The sequence below is a fragment of the Lissotriton helveticus genome, chromosome 6, assembly GCF_964261635.1.
Source record: "Lissotriton helveticus chromosome 6, aLisHel1.1, whole genome shotgun sequence".
In the NCBI taxonomy this organism is placed as follows: Eukaryota; Metazoa; Chordata; class Amphibia; order Caudata; family Salamandridae; genus Lissotriton; species Lissotriton helveticus.
Window position 1 is genome coordinate 116,096,740 of NC_136067.1, and position 16,977 is coordinate 116,113,716.

Genomic DNA, 16,977 nt, shown 5'->3' on the forward strand with positions numbered 1-16,977 from the left:
AATTCTGATGGTCATTGGGATGGTCTTGGCCATCCTTTTCCTGTTCTGTCTGTGCGTGCAGTGTGGTCCTGCAATATGTGGCCTCTGTGTCACATCATGTGTAAGGAAACCTGTATCCAGAGACGAGCTAAGTATTAGGATGATGTTACAGCAACATCTCAATGACTTTAGGAATGTCGACCTAGACTCAGATTAGCGTGAGATTAGGTTAAATTGCCTATGTAAGGGCAAAAGGAGGGTTTGTAGTACTGAAAATCCCGAACTTGTGTAATAATTCTGGACTCGGGAATAAAACTTCGTCGTATCATGGCGAGTCTGGTATCAAAAGACTGAGAATGACGAGTACATTATGCACAAGCATTCTCGTCGCATTCGAGGGATGGTTTCACCTTGAAATCGTCACTTGTACCTTGAACCCTTGGCTTCCATTTTGTATATGGCAGCCATTTTGTGTGTTGCCCTTCACATAGGCTTAATTCAACATCGACAGGACACGTACCCCTTGATTGACTTTCCTGTGACCTGGGCAGGTTGGAAGCATAGCCCCAGGCCAAACTCGTTTGGTCAGTTCCTCTCCCAGTGGCCGGTCGAGATAGCATCTAGGCGCAACCGGCCATAGAACCCTTTCATCACACACACACCCTGCCGAATCTTGCCCACACCTGGCCCCACTCTTTTTCTCTTACTTGTTTTATGATGGGGACGTGCTCGTTTTATTGGGGGAACACCGATATCTGATGGAAATGCCGGACCTTGCCGGGCAATTCATTATGGATTGGACAACCAAAATGTGAGCTTGTCATCATAACTCTGTTACTTATTTGTGTTCGAAATATGTGAATAGTATCCTGAAAATCTAGGAATGTTTGCGTGAAGCTTATTATTTTGCATAAAAAGAGAAGCCTGACTTTGTGAATTGCGGCAGTCTCCTGAGAACATACTTCCTGTGTGTTGTACTTCTAGGACGCTCGTTACCTTGGTTGCAGCCAATAAAATCGATCCTTGACTTCATCTAGAAGACTGAGTTTCAGTGGTCTAAATCAGGAAGAACTCGAGGTCTTTGGGTGTACCCTGGCACCGCTGGGTTACCGGATCAGTACCGGTTCTGAAAAACCCAGTACCTCAAAGTACTCAGTGACCAAGAGTGCCTTTGTGTTATTGAGAAGTGCTGGCACTCTCCCATCAAAAGTATTGCATGTCCCTCACTCAGAGAAATCTCTCTTGGAAACTTATGCATGTTTTCTGCACATAGTGGGTAGCATGCTGCACAGAGGAGAATGGTGGTAGGCAGGGTGTATTGTTTGGATCTTGTGTGGGGGAGTGTTTTTTTGTCGTTTGTGACAGATCAGAGGGGCCTGAAGACGTAGAGTGTGATTGATGAAGGAGGGGGTTGATGATAGAGTGCTGTGGGATATGGGTGCATTTTTGGCAGGTAGATACGGTTAGCAGCCCCTTTGTATGATGGTTTTATTTAAGGTTTCTGGAGAGGTGCATGAGTGCTGAGGGAGAGGATGGAGACTAACGGATTATTATAAGGACCCAATTAGAGCAAGGGACAGAGCGATGAATACGAGATAAAGTTAAAGGCAAAAGTGAAACAGATAGGAGAAGGAAAGGCACAGCGACTGGTGCAGAAGGGGCAGAGAGAGCAAAGGATCTAGGAGTGGTGGATAAAGGCAAAGGGGGTTGGGAGGGATGGACACAGGGAAAAGAAAATGTACAGAGGAGTGATCTGTAAGGGCACGTGGAGAGGCAAAGACACAGAGGTGTGATGTATAAGAGCAAAGGGAGAGCAAAGACACCAAGGAGTGACATGTAAGAGCATAGGGAGAGCAAAGACACTGAGGAGTGATATGTAAGGGGTCTGGGAAGGCAAAGACAGACAGGAGTGATATGCAAGGTGTTGAACTTGGCCCTTCTGGCTGGTTCACCCCTAATCTTTTTGCTTTTAGTATGTGATCTGTGTTAATGATTTTTGGGTCTCTGCGCACTTTTACCCAGTGTCCCAGAGTAAAGCGCGTGTGTGTAGTGAGGCTGGCCTGCCCTCCCATAGGAATGCATGGGGAATGTGTGTGTCCATGTTAGTTCCTGATGTGTGGGGAGTGCAGGCTCGAGTTTGGTATGTGTGAACTCGTGAGAGTGAATGCTGCGCAATGGTATGTGCGACATGTATGTGTCTAGTGGGGAAGTATGACTGGAAGAAATGAGGGCACGGCGCACTGCTGGTTGTTTGGTTCAAAGTTTTTAGTTTTTGGGAAATTTATGGAAGTTACGGGTGCTCCGCCAAGAGACGTAACCGGCCAGGTACGTCGAGTTGAATGCTTGGTTGAGTGCGTTACGGAAGAAGTAAACGCATCCTTGGAGTTGGGCACACTCGTTGGGTTCGTCATACAAAGACAGACTCCAATATAGATTGCGATATTTGATTTATTGGTTCAAAAAGATTTTTCTTTCATTAGTTATCAAAGTTCATATTTTCCGATTTTTTATTCAAATCCTAAGAATCATTCCTGACAAATTTCAAGGAAAAATGCTCCAATGCATTTCGGGCAATGGGTGCCCTTTTTCAAGGAGCTCTGTGAACGCAAAAAAATATATGCTTTTACCATTCAACGCAAGATATTAAAAAAAACATTGCATTGAATACATATCATGTTTTTGAATGAACTGTGTACCTTATAACCCAAAGTGTGGATGGGGGAGGTGGAAGTGTTTGGGATGAAGGGGTTGGGAATCCACTAGGGGAGCAAAGTGACCTGGGCAAAACCACCAGGAAAATTAAAGTCCATCTCAACGAACATAAATCAAATATACGCACAAAAAACCAAAAATCCAGCGTAGCGACACACTTTAATGAACTGAACCACAACGTGGCACAATTAAAATTTCTGGTGCTAGAAATTGCTTGCAAGCAAGAAGGAAAGGACAACAACACCCATGTGTACTGTTTGATTTACTGACTTATCTATCTGACTATGATCCCTCATATACCCCTTTATGTAACCTATTTGTACTGTTTGATTTATTGATTTATCTATCTGAATATGTCCCCTCATATACCCCACTATGTAACGTATTTGTACTGTTTTGACCTACTGATTTATTTGTATGATTACTCCCCCTCATGTACCCCTCTATGTAAAGCGCTCTGATATCTGCAAAGATCTTGTCCGCGCTATATAAAACTTAAAATAAATAAAAAATAAATAAAAATAAACAAAATGCTTCTCCAACGCGAAACAGCTTGGATTTACAGACTACAGGCGATGAAGCCTCACGGTCTTAATGACCGGATCGAACTCAGTTGCTTCTTATAGTACCCTAGTTGGGACTTTTTGTTTTACCTTGTATCTTTTGGTCATTAAGCTCGAGTTTTACCTTTGCATGTGTTTACATTCAATCCCCACCACCTTCAGCACTCGCACCCCACTCCAACATGGCCGCCACACACCTTTGTCCTTAGTCCTTCTCCCCTTTCCACGATCCCCCATGTGACCATCCTTTCATATCCCTGAACTCCGCATTCACTCCGTGAGTCCTTCGTGAACTTCACGGAACATCCTGACCCAGCCCACTGAGGTTTTACAAGTAAGTTGGAGCTCCAACCCAAACAAACCCCTTTTTTTTTGATTAGCGTTCGTAACGCTGGGCCGGTACTGTTTATAACAGACAGCTTCACATTCCTTTTTTCAGATTCACGAGTCAATCCTTGTGCTTTGACACGGATACGTAAGTGTTCCGCCCCATATTTCCGGCATCTTTCACCTTTGTCCTGGTCACTTTGCTCCCCTAGTGGATTCCCAACCCCTTCATCCCAAACACTTCCACCTCCCCCATCCACACTTTGGGTTATAAGGTACACAGTTCATTCAAAAACATGATATGTATTCAATGTAATGTTTTTTTGAATATCTTGCGTTGAATGGTAAAAGCATATATTTTTTTGCGTTCACAGAGCTCCTTGAAAAAGGGCACCCATTGCCCGAAATGCATTGGAGCATTTTTCCTTGAAATTTGTCAGGAATGATTCTTATGATTTGAATAAAAAAAAATAAAAAAAAAAAAAAAAAAAAAAAAAATCGGAAAATATGAACTTTGATAACTAATGAAAGAAAAATCTTTTTGAACCAATAAATCAAATATCGCAATCTATATTGGAGTCTGTCTTTGTATGACGAACCCAACGAGTGTGCCCAACTCCAAGGATGCGTTTACTTCTTCCGTAACGCACTCAACCAAGCATTCTAGTGGGGAAGTGCCACTTCTAGACATTGATGTGTGTGTGCAGTGAGGGTGCTGGAGCGTGATTGGCTGGAGCTGGCTGGCAAGCCTGGCTCCAGGAAGTCTGGATGGGTCTGCCCAGGAGTGAGTGGAGAGATCAGCATGAGTGATGAGGGAGGGCTGCACCTGGTTCCTGAATGGAGCTGGGCTTTCCCCTTCACAATGCTGGCTCCGCCCCCTGTGGTGCGTCTAACGACCCTAGCCTCCCTAGTGAATGAAAGGGGTGGTTGGGCCATCAAGGGTGCTCCAAGACCAGCTGCGACTGGTCTCCCCCCACCCTGCACCTACAAACAAAGGATTTTAGAGTATAAGAAGGGGCTGTGTCCCCATGAAATGTGTTCTCTTCCAGGATCTTGCCAGAGGGGGCTGCTGCTGTTGCTGGGGCCAGGAGGACCGCCACTTGGACTGCCTCCCTGCCTGGAGGCCCAGTGAGCTGGCTCTGGGCCCAGCCTTGCCCCCCTGTCTGCCTCCAGCACCTTGCTGGAGCTTTGCTTTGGCCCATAGCGCTGAGAGCGCTTTACTTTTGCATCAAGCGCTTAAGAGCGCTGTATTCTTGCTGAGAGCGCCTGGAAGCGCTTTATTTCTCCCCCGAGTGCCTGGGAGCGCTCTGTGTGCCTTTCGCGCTTGAGAGCGCCGGATTCCCCTGTCGCGGCTGCCCACGCCGCGTTCTGCCGTGTGGTTGCCCAGTGGTGACCCCTGACGGGTGCCCGCCCCGCCAGGGACCTTGCCGGCGGTAATCTTTATTTATTTCCCTAATCGGGAGCCAACCCCGAGATTGTCCCCGTCGCCGCCCGGCCGAACCGGAAGTCAGGCAGGTCAGGGGCGGGACGAGCAGGACACCAGGAAGCTGACAGGAGCCCACCCCGCGCTCCTACCGCAGAAGAGAGAAGCCGGCGTCTGCTCCGTCCCCGGGGCTTCCAAGAGTGAGGGAGAGCCCCGGAGTGCACAGTGGAGGACAGCCAGGAGGACAGAACCTCGCTGCCTGACAAAGACCCGGTGAGTGGGGGCCGGGAGAGCGAGTGAAGGGAGGAGGGCGTCGGGGCACATTGCCGGTGCCCACCCCTCCAGTGTGCGGGCCTGGCCTGAGAGAGGCCCAGTTGTGTTCGAGCCCCGAGAGGCTCGCAGAGGCCCCTTGTTGATTCGAGCCCCGAGAGGCTCCCTGTCCGCATTTCCTCAGAGCCCGAGAGGCTCAGGCAGCATTGTGATTGCTAGAGCCCCGAGAGGCTCACAGCGCCGCATTTGTTTCCACGCCCACGAGGGGCTCAAGGCGCTATTTGTTCACGGAGCCCCCGTGGCTCCAAGAGGGCACGAGTGTGGGAGAGCCCACGGGAGGCTCAAGGTGCCCAGGTGTTCCCGGGTCCCCCGTGAGGGACCCCACCGCCCAGTGAGGCTGCATCCTTGTGTTTAGAGCCTAGAGAGGCTCTGGGGGCATTCCTTGTTTCAGAGCCCCGAGGCTCCCAGCCCCCCTTTTATTTTAGAGCCCTGAGAGAGGCTCTGGAGTGCCATCCTGTGTTCTTGAGCCCACGAGGCTCCAACGTTGGCATCAACAGTGTTTTCAACTGCCCAGCACTTCATGGGCAGTTGCTAAGTTTAGGCATGTGTTCTTGGCTGCCTGCGCAGCCTCCCTGACATTTGGACTCAGGGCATTTCAGCCCTTGCGAGGCCAGTTGGCCTGAGGGACAGTTCTAGTGTTGCGCCATGTGATTCTGGTGCATTTATGATTTACGTGCTAAATGTGATTTCTGCGCAATTGTTATTGCTACACCTCTGAATGTTTTTATGCATCATGTGTCTTGCTCTTCTTTCCCTTTGCTATGTGTTGATGCTTAGATGATTCCTTTTCCTTCCATAGGTCCTGATACTAAGGTCCTAGTTCCCTGCGTGATTTTCCTAGAGTGGTTAGGGTTACGTATTATTTCTGCAAGTGATAGTTCTAAAAGTGCATACCCCTGACAGTGGTCCAGGTGGCCCTGTCCTGTACATAATCCCTTGTAAATTCTGCCCGTGGCGGTTGGCACATTGTAACAGTATGTGTTTTATCTAATGTGTTTTTATTATAATACAAAGGCTATTTTTATATAACCTTGTGTGGAGTTTCCTTTGTGGTGGGCCTTGGGTGTTGTTACTGGGGGTGCGCGTGCAAACACTTAACCTACATAGCCTCCAAGTTTAGCCTGGCTGCTCGCGTCACGTTACCTAGAGGGTGAGCAGGGGTTATCTTGGTGTGTGACTCCCTTGCCCTGACCTTAGACCTGGGGGTCTCTGACTGACTTTGGCGTGAGCCTTGGCCGGCCGGGGATCCCGGGTCTAACACAAGGGCACAAGAAGAGGAAAACAAACAGAGGAGTGATATGTAATGACATGGGGAGAGCATCCATAAACAAACAGTAGTGATATGTAAGGGTACATGGAGAGGCAAAGGCGCAGATGAGAGATATGTAAGGACACGGACAAAGGAAAGACACACAGGAGTGATATGTAAGGGCACAGGGGGGAGTAAAGATACAGATGAGTGATATGTAAGGGCATTGGGAGAGCAAAGACACAGAGGAGTGATATATAAGGGCACAGGGGAAGTAAAGACACACATACTGAATAAGCAGCTACCTATGTTATATGACATCTCTTTATTAATGTAACAACTGCACTTTCGCAATTGCTTTATTAAGCTTCCAGCTTTCTCAAATTTGCTTGAAAATGCACCATTTGCCCCCTCTTTTTTTCAAAATTATCCTCGGGGAGGGGGTTTGGGGGGGGGGGTGGTGACAGGGACGGGGGGTTTGGGGGGGTGATACTGGGGGTAACCCCCCGAACCTTCCGTAGGTTGTTCCGGCCCGCTCGCTACGCTCACTCGCTGCGGTGCATTAGGATAATAATGTTACGCCTCACCACTTTCAAATGTCACCAGCCGCCCCTGTATATTGTATATCTTCCAGACGCTACCCCTGTGGCCCCTGCCTGGGACACTCCAGACTCTTCAGATCTTCATATGGGAGGGTCGACGACCTCGAATGAAGAGAGACAGAACTTGTCGATCCCCAACAAAAGGTGGCTTGGGCACCCCATGCATTCTCCATACTTCCACATCACTCAGCTCTGATATATAGTGGAGTGGACCCGCCAGAGTCTGAAAAGGGTTGGCTGTTCATGGACAGGGCCTTTGCTAAAATGTCCCTCTGGAATATTCCCTTTCTGAGTAAGCCTCAGCGCCCCGAAAACCTCCATCTGTCGGCAGTCACCTCGCCCACTCTAAGAGTATGGGACACAGTGGTGACTGGTAAGGAATTCTCTACGTTTCCCTCCCTTTTCACTCCAGTGGTGGAGAAGCGGGATTTCACACCGGGATTGGATATTGCTACTTAGAAAGGGGCAAAGAGATGGACAATAGGTCACTTCTTTGATGAAAACTGCCCCATTCCATTTGATGTTCTACACACAGAGGGGGGTCCCGGAGACGGAGCGATTAAGTTATACACGGATACGTCATTGGCCGATGGAACCAACAACAGGGGAGGCGGCACAGCGACACCTCACTAAGTTTGAGAAATGGCTCCTGACTAAAGCGACAGATAGGCGCCTTATCTCGGAACTTGCAATCTAGGTAATCCAGCACAAAAGAGATGGGAGAGAGAGAGAGATAGCCAGGCAACTCACTACCAAGGAATGGGAAGATATATACTATCGAGCAAGGCACACAGCTTCCAACGTGGCCAGTAGGGAAACAGCAACAAAAATTGCCACATACTGGTATCGAACACCTGTGCGTCTCCACAGAGAAAACCCTGAGAAAACAGAAATCTGCAGGAGACGAGGTTGCAATAAGCCGGGGACACTGCTTCATATCTTTTGGGAATGTCCCTAATTAGCACAGTTTAGGACTGACATCCTGACAGACAGATACGTATCTTGACACTAAACTGCCTTGGTTCCCTGCGTACATTGTGATGTGCCTTCCTAATCCGCTACATTTCTGCTCCAATCTAGGAGAGGACGACACATAGCTCTAGGGGCAGCACATCAATCCATACTGGGGCACGGACAGAGCCCCATCAAGACTGAATTGGTTGCATCGCCTGTGGCACCTCCTGGGTATGGAAAGGCTATCTCTCAAACTTACCCAACAAGGCGACTCCTACACCGAAATCTGGAAGCCTTTCATTGCACTCTTGTCACAAGATGTCTGAGATATCTAAGACTCTTAAGATTAACCACATCGATTGCACAACACTGCCTTCCAGAACACGTAAGATACAAACAATTGGACCATACTAGACTACTCCTGTTAACTCTGGCACCCTCTGGAAGGGGTTGGTTGGGAAAGGGAGTGGGGTGGGGGGGGTCTTATTCCTAGTTCAATCTGCTTGTTTTCTTGTCTATTCTCTCCTTCTGATTAAAATGCTGGGCTGGACAGAACCAAATGTTGATACTCCTACAGCTGCTCTGTCTTAACCCAGACAACAATAATAAAAGAAATCTAGACACAATTTTTTTGTCTGTACATTGTTATACTTTTTTTACGCAAAATAACCAACCAAGCAAACAACCCACTCGTTGGAACAGAGCTAGTGAAAAGGAGATCCAAGCCTATGTATGAAGTCTAAATGATATAGAGGGCTGACATTCCGTCAACCTATATGAAAGAGAACACCAAATACAGGAATCCTGAAACTCTTTTAGCAGCTGACATTGTACTATGCACTGAATAATAACTAACGGTCTGGTCCCACTGCCTTTGATCTTGCTACTAATTTATGCCCAGCACCATGCATCTGGTTCAGCTGCCAGTTACATTCTTCAGAGATACTGGCTCCCTTTGTCCAAGGAACACCTCGCTCCTTTCCACCATTAACCAACTAGGTTCAGCTCAAGTGATTACAACACACAGGAGACATAGCTGTCCTCCACCAACGCCCACTGGGTTCCAATTAAGGTGCTATCCAGCCCAGGTTTTAACACACAGGAGTCATGGCCTTACCCGCCCTTCTGACTATCTAAACAGACCCCTTTTGGGCTTCGTAGGGAAATATTAATAGGAAAATAAATTCCAAAATGTTTTTTCAAGGGCCACCACCACTTTTAGTACCCAGCCCTAGTGGCTAATTAACACACAGGAGACACAATGGATTACTGTAGTAGGTGTTTGTTGGGCCACGTAGGGACAATTTGCAGGTGTTTCAAGGGCCATCCGCTTCTAGTTTATAGGAGCCCACCACCTCTGATATCCAGGCATGAAGCACGTGGCACACTTGTTCCTATACTCTCTAATCCACCCACTTGGTCCATGTGCTTTGACACCATACCTTACTTTTGAGAAATTAGCCAAACTCACCATTCTTGGCTATTTACTTTTTTGAATAATTAGCCATACTCACCAATCTTGGCAATTGATTTTGTAAATTGAGTTTTCTTAATTTTATTGTTCGCATAGGTCACTTGCGATACGATTTCACTACAACTCCACCCCTCGCTACCCACGAGTGTGGTGACCCCCTGATCCATTTGCTTAGGATAGGCGCTTTAAACTTAATTCGGCAACACTAAGATGGCCGACACCTAAGCTGGTAGTCTCATGACGAAGCGCAATGCCCCGACGTCATCCATCACGTGTTCGACAGTGGGATGGGCAGATGTAATGCCGCTGGGTCTGGCGCCGCTTGCCTGCTGTATTAAATGGATGCAATCACGGCTTAGCGACGTACCAGCTCCCCGGCGAAGGCGTTGGGGTAGGATTCCCACGCTGGTCCCACCGTGGACATGTGAGTACTATGGGGAGGGGTGGTTGGATGTGCTAGCTCTTGGGTCCATCGCTACTTGGTGTGCGCCCGCCCGGTACTTCACCTCTCTTGGCGGGGTTGCTGGCTATCCGCCGGACTCCTGCTGTTCTTAACAGCAGTTTGACAGTTAGTGATTCGCTCTACTGTGTAGTGCTTGGGGGCCCGTTTGATCACGGGGGGTACGCGGGTAACCAGCCGCAGTGCAGGGTCATACTTGCTTCTCGCCCGGACTCTGCATTAACTTCTGGGGCTTATCACCTTTTTGAATACTGCTTGTGAATAACCAGCACGGAGACTTTGGCGAATGGCCACACCCACACAGGTCAAAATTATGACTTACTCTACCAGGGCCAGGTTCTGGCGTAATTTAGGGGCCACAGCATTTGATCTTTCATAGTTTGGGCTCCTACAGTCCCCATTCTTTCTTCCAGCCCCCCATGGTTTTCCCCTACTTGTGTTTCACCCTTATCCAGGACATTTAAAGTTAAGTGTCAACGCCCGGGAAAACCGTTGAAGCAGACACTTCCTATGAGTCGAGTGAGTCATTCTATGCCACCCCTGGTTGCTTTTTAATTCTTCTGTGTTTGATACCAGTCATTAGGTTTTTTAACCCTTCTTTTAAATACTTATAGAGTTTGGAGAGGTAACTTCACCGTCTCTCCATACTGACAGTTGAAACACACCTTGTGAGTATGTACCGGATGACACTATTGTTCTGTGTTTAGGTCATCCCCTCCAGGTTCCATCAGCCTTGGCGGGACTCCGTGCTCGCACACTGATTAGTAGGGTGTGGACACTACTCACCCTCACCTAGTAGTGTAGATAGTCTTTTTTGGTCCTGAAGAAATGCACTGTATCGGTTTGAACAAATTTGATGGAAACAGGTTGACCATTGATATAGAGTAGGGCACTGCTCTCCTGGACCCTTAAGCCAGAGAGCAGCCGCTCTTTTTGTTTTTAGCAAGGTGGGTTACCACTTTTTAAAATTTCCATTGTGGACAACCCAACCTTTAACCACCTGCACACATCTACACCATCCACTCCCTTCCCTAGGGCCCTCACACCCACGGCACCATACAGCAGGAACCAAAGATCTCCGCTAAAGAGCCCTGTGATGGGATCACAGCCCCGGCCGCGCCGAGACCACGGCTCGCCGGCCGGTCACCACCACCATTCCCTGTTGCCCGGACAACCAAAACAACCAGGACTCCACCCCTTTCTTTTTTGCTGCAGGAACCAATCACATCGCGGAACCCACCGGAAGAACATCCCCGCGACCCCGGAAGTCCATCCCCCTTTCCGGAGGCGGACCACAGAAAAGCAGGAAGAACCGAGAACACCGCGTTCAAGCAGGAAGACTCGTGGCAGGAGACGGCGTGCGAAGAACCCCCGGGGAAGAGAGAGGAACCCGAACCAGGAGACGAGGTCTGGACGGAGGACTGGTGGATTCCAGAGGAGGAGGCTGGAGAGCGGCCGCAACTCAAGGACGGAGTTGCGGCGGGCCAAGTGAGTACCAGTGTTGCGGGTGTGTAGAGAGGAGGTGGTACGAGTGTTGTGTAAATAATAGCCTGTACAGACCGCCCTTGTATAATAAGAGTCCCTCACTTTCACGTTTCACTGAGCACTGTATATAGACGTGTGTGTGCTGCACAATCACAACTGTGAATAAGAACCCCTCCCCCACGTCCTTAACCGGAATCACCCTACACCCGGACCTTGCTGTTTCTTCTCCTCTCCTGCCTTCCCCTCCCCTTCCTCACCTTCGTTTCAGCCCCAACACTCTGGTGAAGGAAACGGTCTCATATCCTCATTGCGACCGACAGTACTAACGGCCGTCGTTCTATCTCTCCTTTTCCCCCCCTCCGAGGAACCACCATCAAGGAGCCGAGCCGACTGCTGCCTCCACGACCAGCCCCGACTCCACTCAAGACCCACAGCTCCCCCTGGACCCTCGGAACAAGAAGACTTCATAACCCGAACCCAGGAACCAACAATTCACTGAGACTCTCTTTATCCCTGTACCTTACCATCCACATACTGTACCATAATAAACTTCGGCTACAAGATAGCCTACTACATACGGCCTCCACGCTTGTTATTCCGGTCCGCTCCCACCCCACGACCACAAGCCCCTTATGGGTGCCCGTCAGGTATTGCACAGCCGACCCGACGAGGAGCGAGCCCATATGATGAAGCATGCCACCTAGCTTGCTGGGTGTGTGAGGACTCTAGTTCCAACAAGGAGGATCCCACTGCTTTGTGCCTTCACTCACTTGGTTTCAACTGTTTAAAAATAATTCAATACTGGGGAACTGCGTACTCTCTTTTTTGATATACTAACAGAGCACGTACGCTGGACCCCGTGAAACCGCTCTCTCTGTCACCCTGTTTGTTCGGATTGTACTATGCTACAATACCACCCTGAATGAGAAGCAATAATTATTATTTTATAGGACAAACCATGCCAGGAGAGGATAAAGGTGGGCCGTGGGAGGTAGAAACACAAAGAATATAAGCAAGCTCTAAGAGGAGCAGCTAGAGAAGCACCAGTGGAAAAAGAAAACAAAAAATAGTATGAGGCTTAGAGGAATCATTAATGAATGAAATGTGGATAGAAGAATGTTCGAATAAGAAACGAAGTGGCAGCAAATAACACAGAATGAGAACCTAAAACAAAAATCTAAATTCACTTTCCCCAACAAGTATATATTTTTTAAAAAAAAACACCTTAATCTGACCTTCAAGTTTTTTGTATTCTAATCTCACCATCTACAGTTAAGTTGTGGCTGTTAGTCTCAACCATACTTATTTGCAACACTACCTTGATTTTGGAGAATGTTTTTCATCAGTGCTGTATTTTGAAAGGTAGATGGCAAGGAAAAGAAAACTCATGACTGCACAAGAAGGCAAAGCATTAAAGACAGTAGTGAAGCTTCCATTGCCTTGAGCCTCTAAATGCAAACATGCATGCAGTAACTTGGGTAGCCAGATGAGGGTGGCTTGAGCATACACACCACAGCACACTACAAGGCACTCATGTTGTATTTTTACCTCAGCATGTTCCTTTGGTTGATGATCTGCCACTTCTGAGTCAGCCTCTGCAAACAATGAAAACACAGAAAGCCACATGTAAAATGTTCAAAATATACAACTTTTGCCTTATTTAAATGCACCTTTGTCACCACTGAACATAGAGGCAATGGTGTGTTTGCATCTAGCAGACCAATAATATACTACTGGAATTTATTTTGGAAGTAATGTTTAAATGGCTTTCAGTATACGGATTAGTGTGTGTGAGACACTATTTTTCAACAGAAATATTATACTTAATTTTGTAAGTTGGGAGTAAAAAGTCTGGCATGCACATCAGCAACCTCATTCAATTCTAGACTACGTTCGTCTGAGAACAATACAATTTTGAGCACTCAGCTCTAATCTCATTCTCACTTTTGATACCGTCCTTCTGGTGGCACAGTGCATTGGGCTCAATCCCTTCTGGACTGGTTTATTTTCTTGAGTCAATTCCCTCCTTTAGCATGGTTGTAAAACCTACCCATATCAAAAGTTCTATCCCATACCTCAGTGTTTCTCAACAATAACTAAATCAGCTTAGCTCAATCATTTCCTGATAATTTATTTCTTATCCACACAAACTATCACTATAGCTCAAATTAAAAGAGAATACATGCAGGGAAATGCCCGGTATTGAAAACCTGAGTGCTTTAGCCACTTACTTTCTTCATTCATCCCCCTATCTCCAACTACAGCAATCTTTTCTTTAAAATATAGCAAGTCCACCATCAAGGCCATCATGAACTATCTCATCTCTCTTTCTAGAGGGTTGTTGAACACAGTTTTCATGTAGTCCCAGATTCACAAGAGACGCTCTAATAGAAGACCCAAAAAAAAGACATTCTGATAGAAGAGCCAACAGATTGTGAAGAATGACCAAGCCTGCTCTCTTGTTTAGTCAGATCAAACCTAAAAGGCAATGGTGCAACTTCTCTGTTCTTGAGATTGTCTCAACTCTTAAAACCTTCTTAACAAGCATTGGCATAGCCAATAGGTCTCGCTTTTGGGACCTTATAAGTGTTTACCCATGCAGCAGTTGATGTTGTTGCACCAAGGATATTGTGCTGCATAACTAAATACTTATAAGGTCCCAAAAGCGAGACCTATTGGCTATGCTAATGCTTGTTTTTTTGGGTGTTCAAAAAGAACAGAACGGTGAAGGTTAGTTTGTTAGTGATTTAGTTAGAGTTAGTGAGAGAGAGGTAGTTATTGAGAGAGTTCGTTTTTTAGTGAGTGAGAGAGTTAGTGAGAGTGTAAGTTAGTAATTGAGGTAGTGAGAGTTATAGAGAGAGTGAGAGAGTTATTTAGTGAGAGTGATAGAGGCATTTAGTTAGTGAGAGAGTTCGCTAGTTAATGAGAGGGAGATAGTGAGTGAGTTATTGAGAGTGAGATTTAGTTAGGGATAGTGAATGAGATTGAGTGAGTTCATTATTTAGTGGGCGAAAAAGTGAGTTAGTGGGATAGTAAGTTAGTGAGTAATTACATTTTTTTGTGAGAGTGAGTTAGTGTTTTAGCGATATTTATTTTAGTTTTCCAGCAATATTTTTGTGAGAGTTCGGTAGGGTCAGAGTTAGTTAGTGAGAGAGGGTTATTGAGAGAGAGTTAATGATAGAGAGTTAGTCAGTGAGAGATTTAGTTTGCTAGAGAGATTTTGTTAGTGAGAGATTTATGAAGTACGAGAGAGTGAATTAGTGATACATGCTTAAGGTTTTTTAGAGAGTGAGTTAGTTATTGAGAGTGTTTTGGAAATGTAGTTATTGCGAGAGTTAGTTAGTGTGAAATAGAGAATGGTAATTAGTGAGAGTATCTTAGTGAGAGTGAGTGAGTTTTTTTTAGCAATTGAGAGTGAGTTAGTGAGAGAGAGTGGGTGGGTGGGTGATTTTGTAAGTGAGAGGCTGTTACTGTGAGTAAGTGAGATTGAGTTAGTGAGAGTGAGTTAGTGTGAGTGAGTTAGTGATAGATACTTGGCGCTGGCGCTGAGTGATGCTGTGGTGATGCTGAGTGATGCTGTGGTGGTGCTGAGTGATGCTGTGGTGGTGCTGAGTGATGCTGTGGTGGTGCTGAGTGATGCTGTGGTGGTGCTGAGTGATGCTGTGGTTGCGCTGAGTGATGCTGTGGTGGAGTTAAGTGATGCTGTTGTGGTGCTGAGTGATAATGTGGTGGTGCTGAGTGATAATGTGGTGGTGCTGAGTGATGCTGGGGTGGCACTAAGTGATGCTGTGCTGGCTCTGATTGATGCTGTGGTTGCGCTGATTGATGCTATGGTGATGCTGTGGAGTTGCCGAGTAAGAGGGAGAGTGGAGATATAATGCCCAATTAGAGAGGGTGGAGAGAGAGAGAAAGGGTGTACAGAGAATAAAGGGTGGAGCGACAGAGGAGAGAGAGAATTAGAGAAGGTGGAAAGAGAGAAAGAGAGAAAGGGAATAGAGAGAATAAAGGGTGGAGCAAGAGGGGATAGAGAAAAATTTTAGAGAGGGTGAAGAGGAAAGACAGAGAAAGGGTGTACAGACAAAGGGTGGTGCGGGATACAGAGAGAGAAAGAAGGGGAGAGAGAGTGAATGAAGGGGTTTGAAAGAGAAACAGATAAAGGGGTGAGAGAATAAAAAGCTAAAAAAGAGAGAGAGGAGAGTTAATTAAGTAGAAAGAAAATTAGAGGAGGGAGAGAGAGAGAAGGAGAGAGACAATAACAGAGTGGGGAGTTTAAATAGAGTGACGAAATGACGCACAAAAAGTAACATCAAATATTGCTGTGTGCAAATAAAAAAATAAAATTAAAAAAAACAGAGTGAGAGAAATATACAGTCAATTAGGCTGTGATTCCTAATATAAGACAAATAGGGATAACAGGTAAAATCAACCTACCAAAGCACTATTTGTAAACAGACAAAAAAGCTAAAGCATAATGTAAAAAGTGTCACAGTAAATCCAAAAGACCAACATAAATAATAACCGTGCCCATTGTATAAACAAATACTTTCTACCCGTTTATTGTGTTTTGTAACACATCAATTAATTTAATGGTTCGTTTTTCAAGCCTTAACCCATATTGTGGATACGATTTTGTCCCGCTAACAATTCTGTTGAAAGGATTAACCATTAAAAAGTACAAGTGATGCTGTGGTGGTACTGAGAGAAGCTTTTGTCTTCCTGAGTGATGCTGTGGGGGTGCTGAGTGATGCTGTGGGGGTGCTGAATGAGGCTGTGGTGGCGCTGAATGATGCAGCTGTGGTGTTCCTGAGTGATGCTGCGGTGGCCCCGCGTGATGCTGCGGTGGCCCCGCGTGATGCTGCGGTGGCCCCGCGTGATGCTGCGGAGGCGCAGAGTGATGCTGCGGAGGCGCAGAGTGATGCTGCGGTGGCCCCGCGTGATGCTGCGGAGGCGCAGAGTGGCCCCGCGTGATGCTGGGGTGGCCCCGCGTGATGCTGGGGTGGCCCCGCGTGATGCTGGGGTGGCCCCGCGTGATGCTGGGGTGGCCCCGCGTGATGCTGGGGTGGCCCCGCGTGATGCTGGGGTGGCCCCGCGTGATGCTGGGGTGGCCCCGCGTGATGCTGGGGTGGCCCCGCGTGATGCTGGGGTGGCCCCGCGTGATGCTGGGGTGGCCCCGCGTGATGCTGGGGTGGCCCCGCGTGATGCTGCGGTGGCCCCGCGTGATGCTGCGGTGGCCCCGCGTGATGCTGCGGTGGCCCCGCGTGATGCTGCGGTGGCCCCGCGTGATGCTGCGGTGGCCCCGCGTGATGCTGCGGTGGCCCCGCGTGATGCTGCGGAGGCGCAGAGTGATGCTGCGGAGGCGCAGAGTGATGCTGCGGAGGCGCAGAGTGATGCTGCGGAGGCGCAGAGTGATGCTGCGGTG

At 47.6% G+C, this 16,977-nt stretch overlaps 1 protein-coding gene across 4 annotated transcripts in view; it reads right to left on the reverse strand.

The window, feature by feature from the left end:
• Window positions 1-16,977, reverse strand: part of LOC144762309 (exportin-5-like) — a 949,573-nt gene that overhangs the window by 414,973 nt on the left and 517,623 nt on the right. For all 4 annotated transcript variants that reach the window (XM_078647462.1, XM_078647460.1, XM_078647463.1 and 1 more), the window contains exon 25: window positions 13,107-13,153. In XM_078647462.1, coding sequence (XP_078503588.1) covers window positions 13,107-13,153 — 47 coding nt within the window. The remainder of the gene's footprint in view (window positions 1-13,106; window positions 13,154-16,977) is intronic.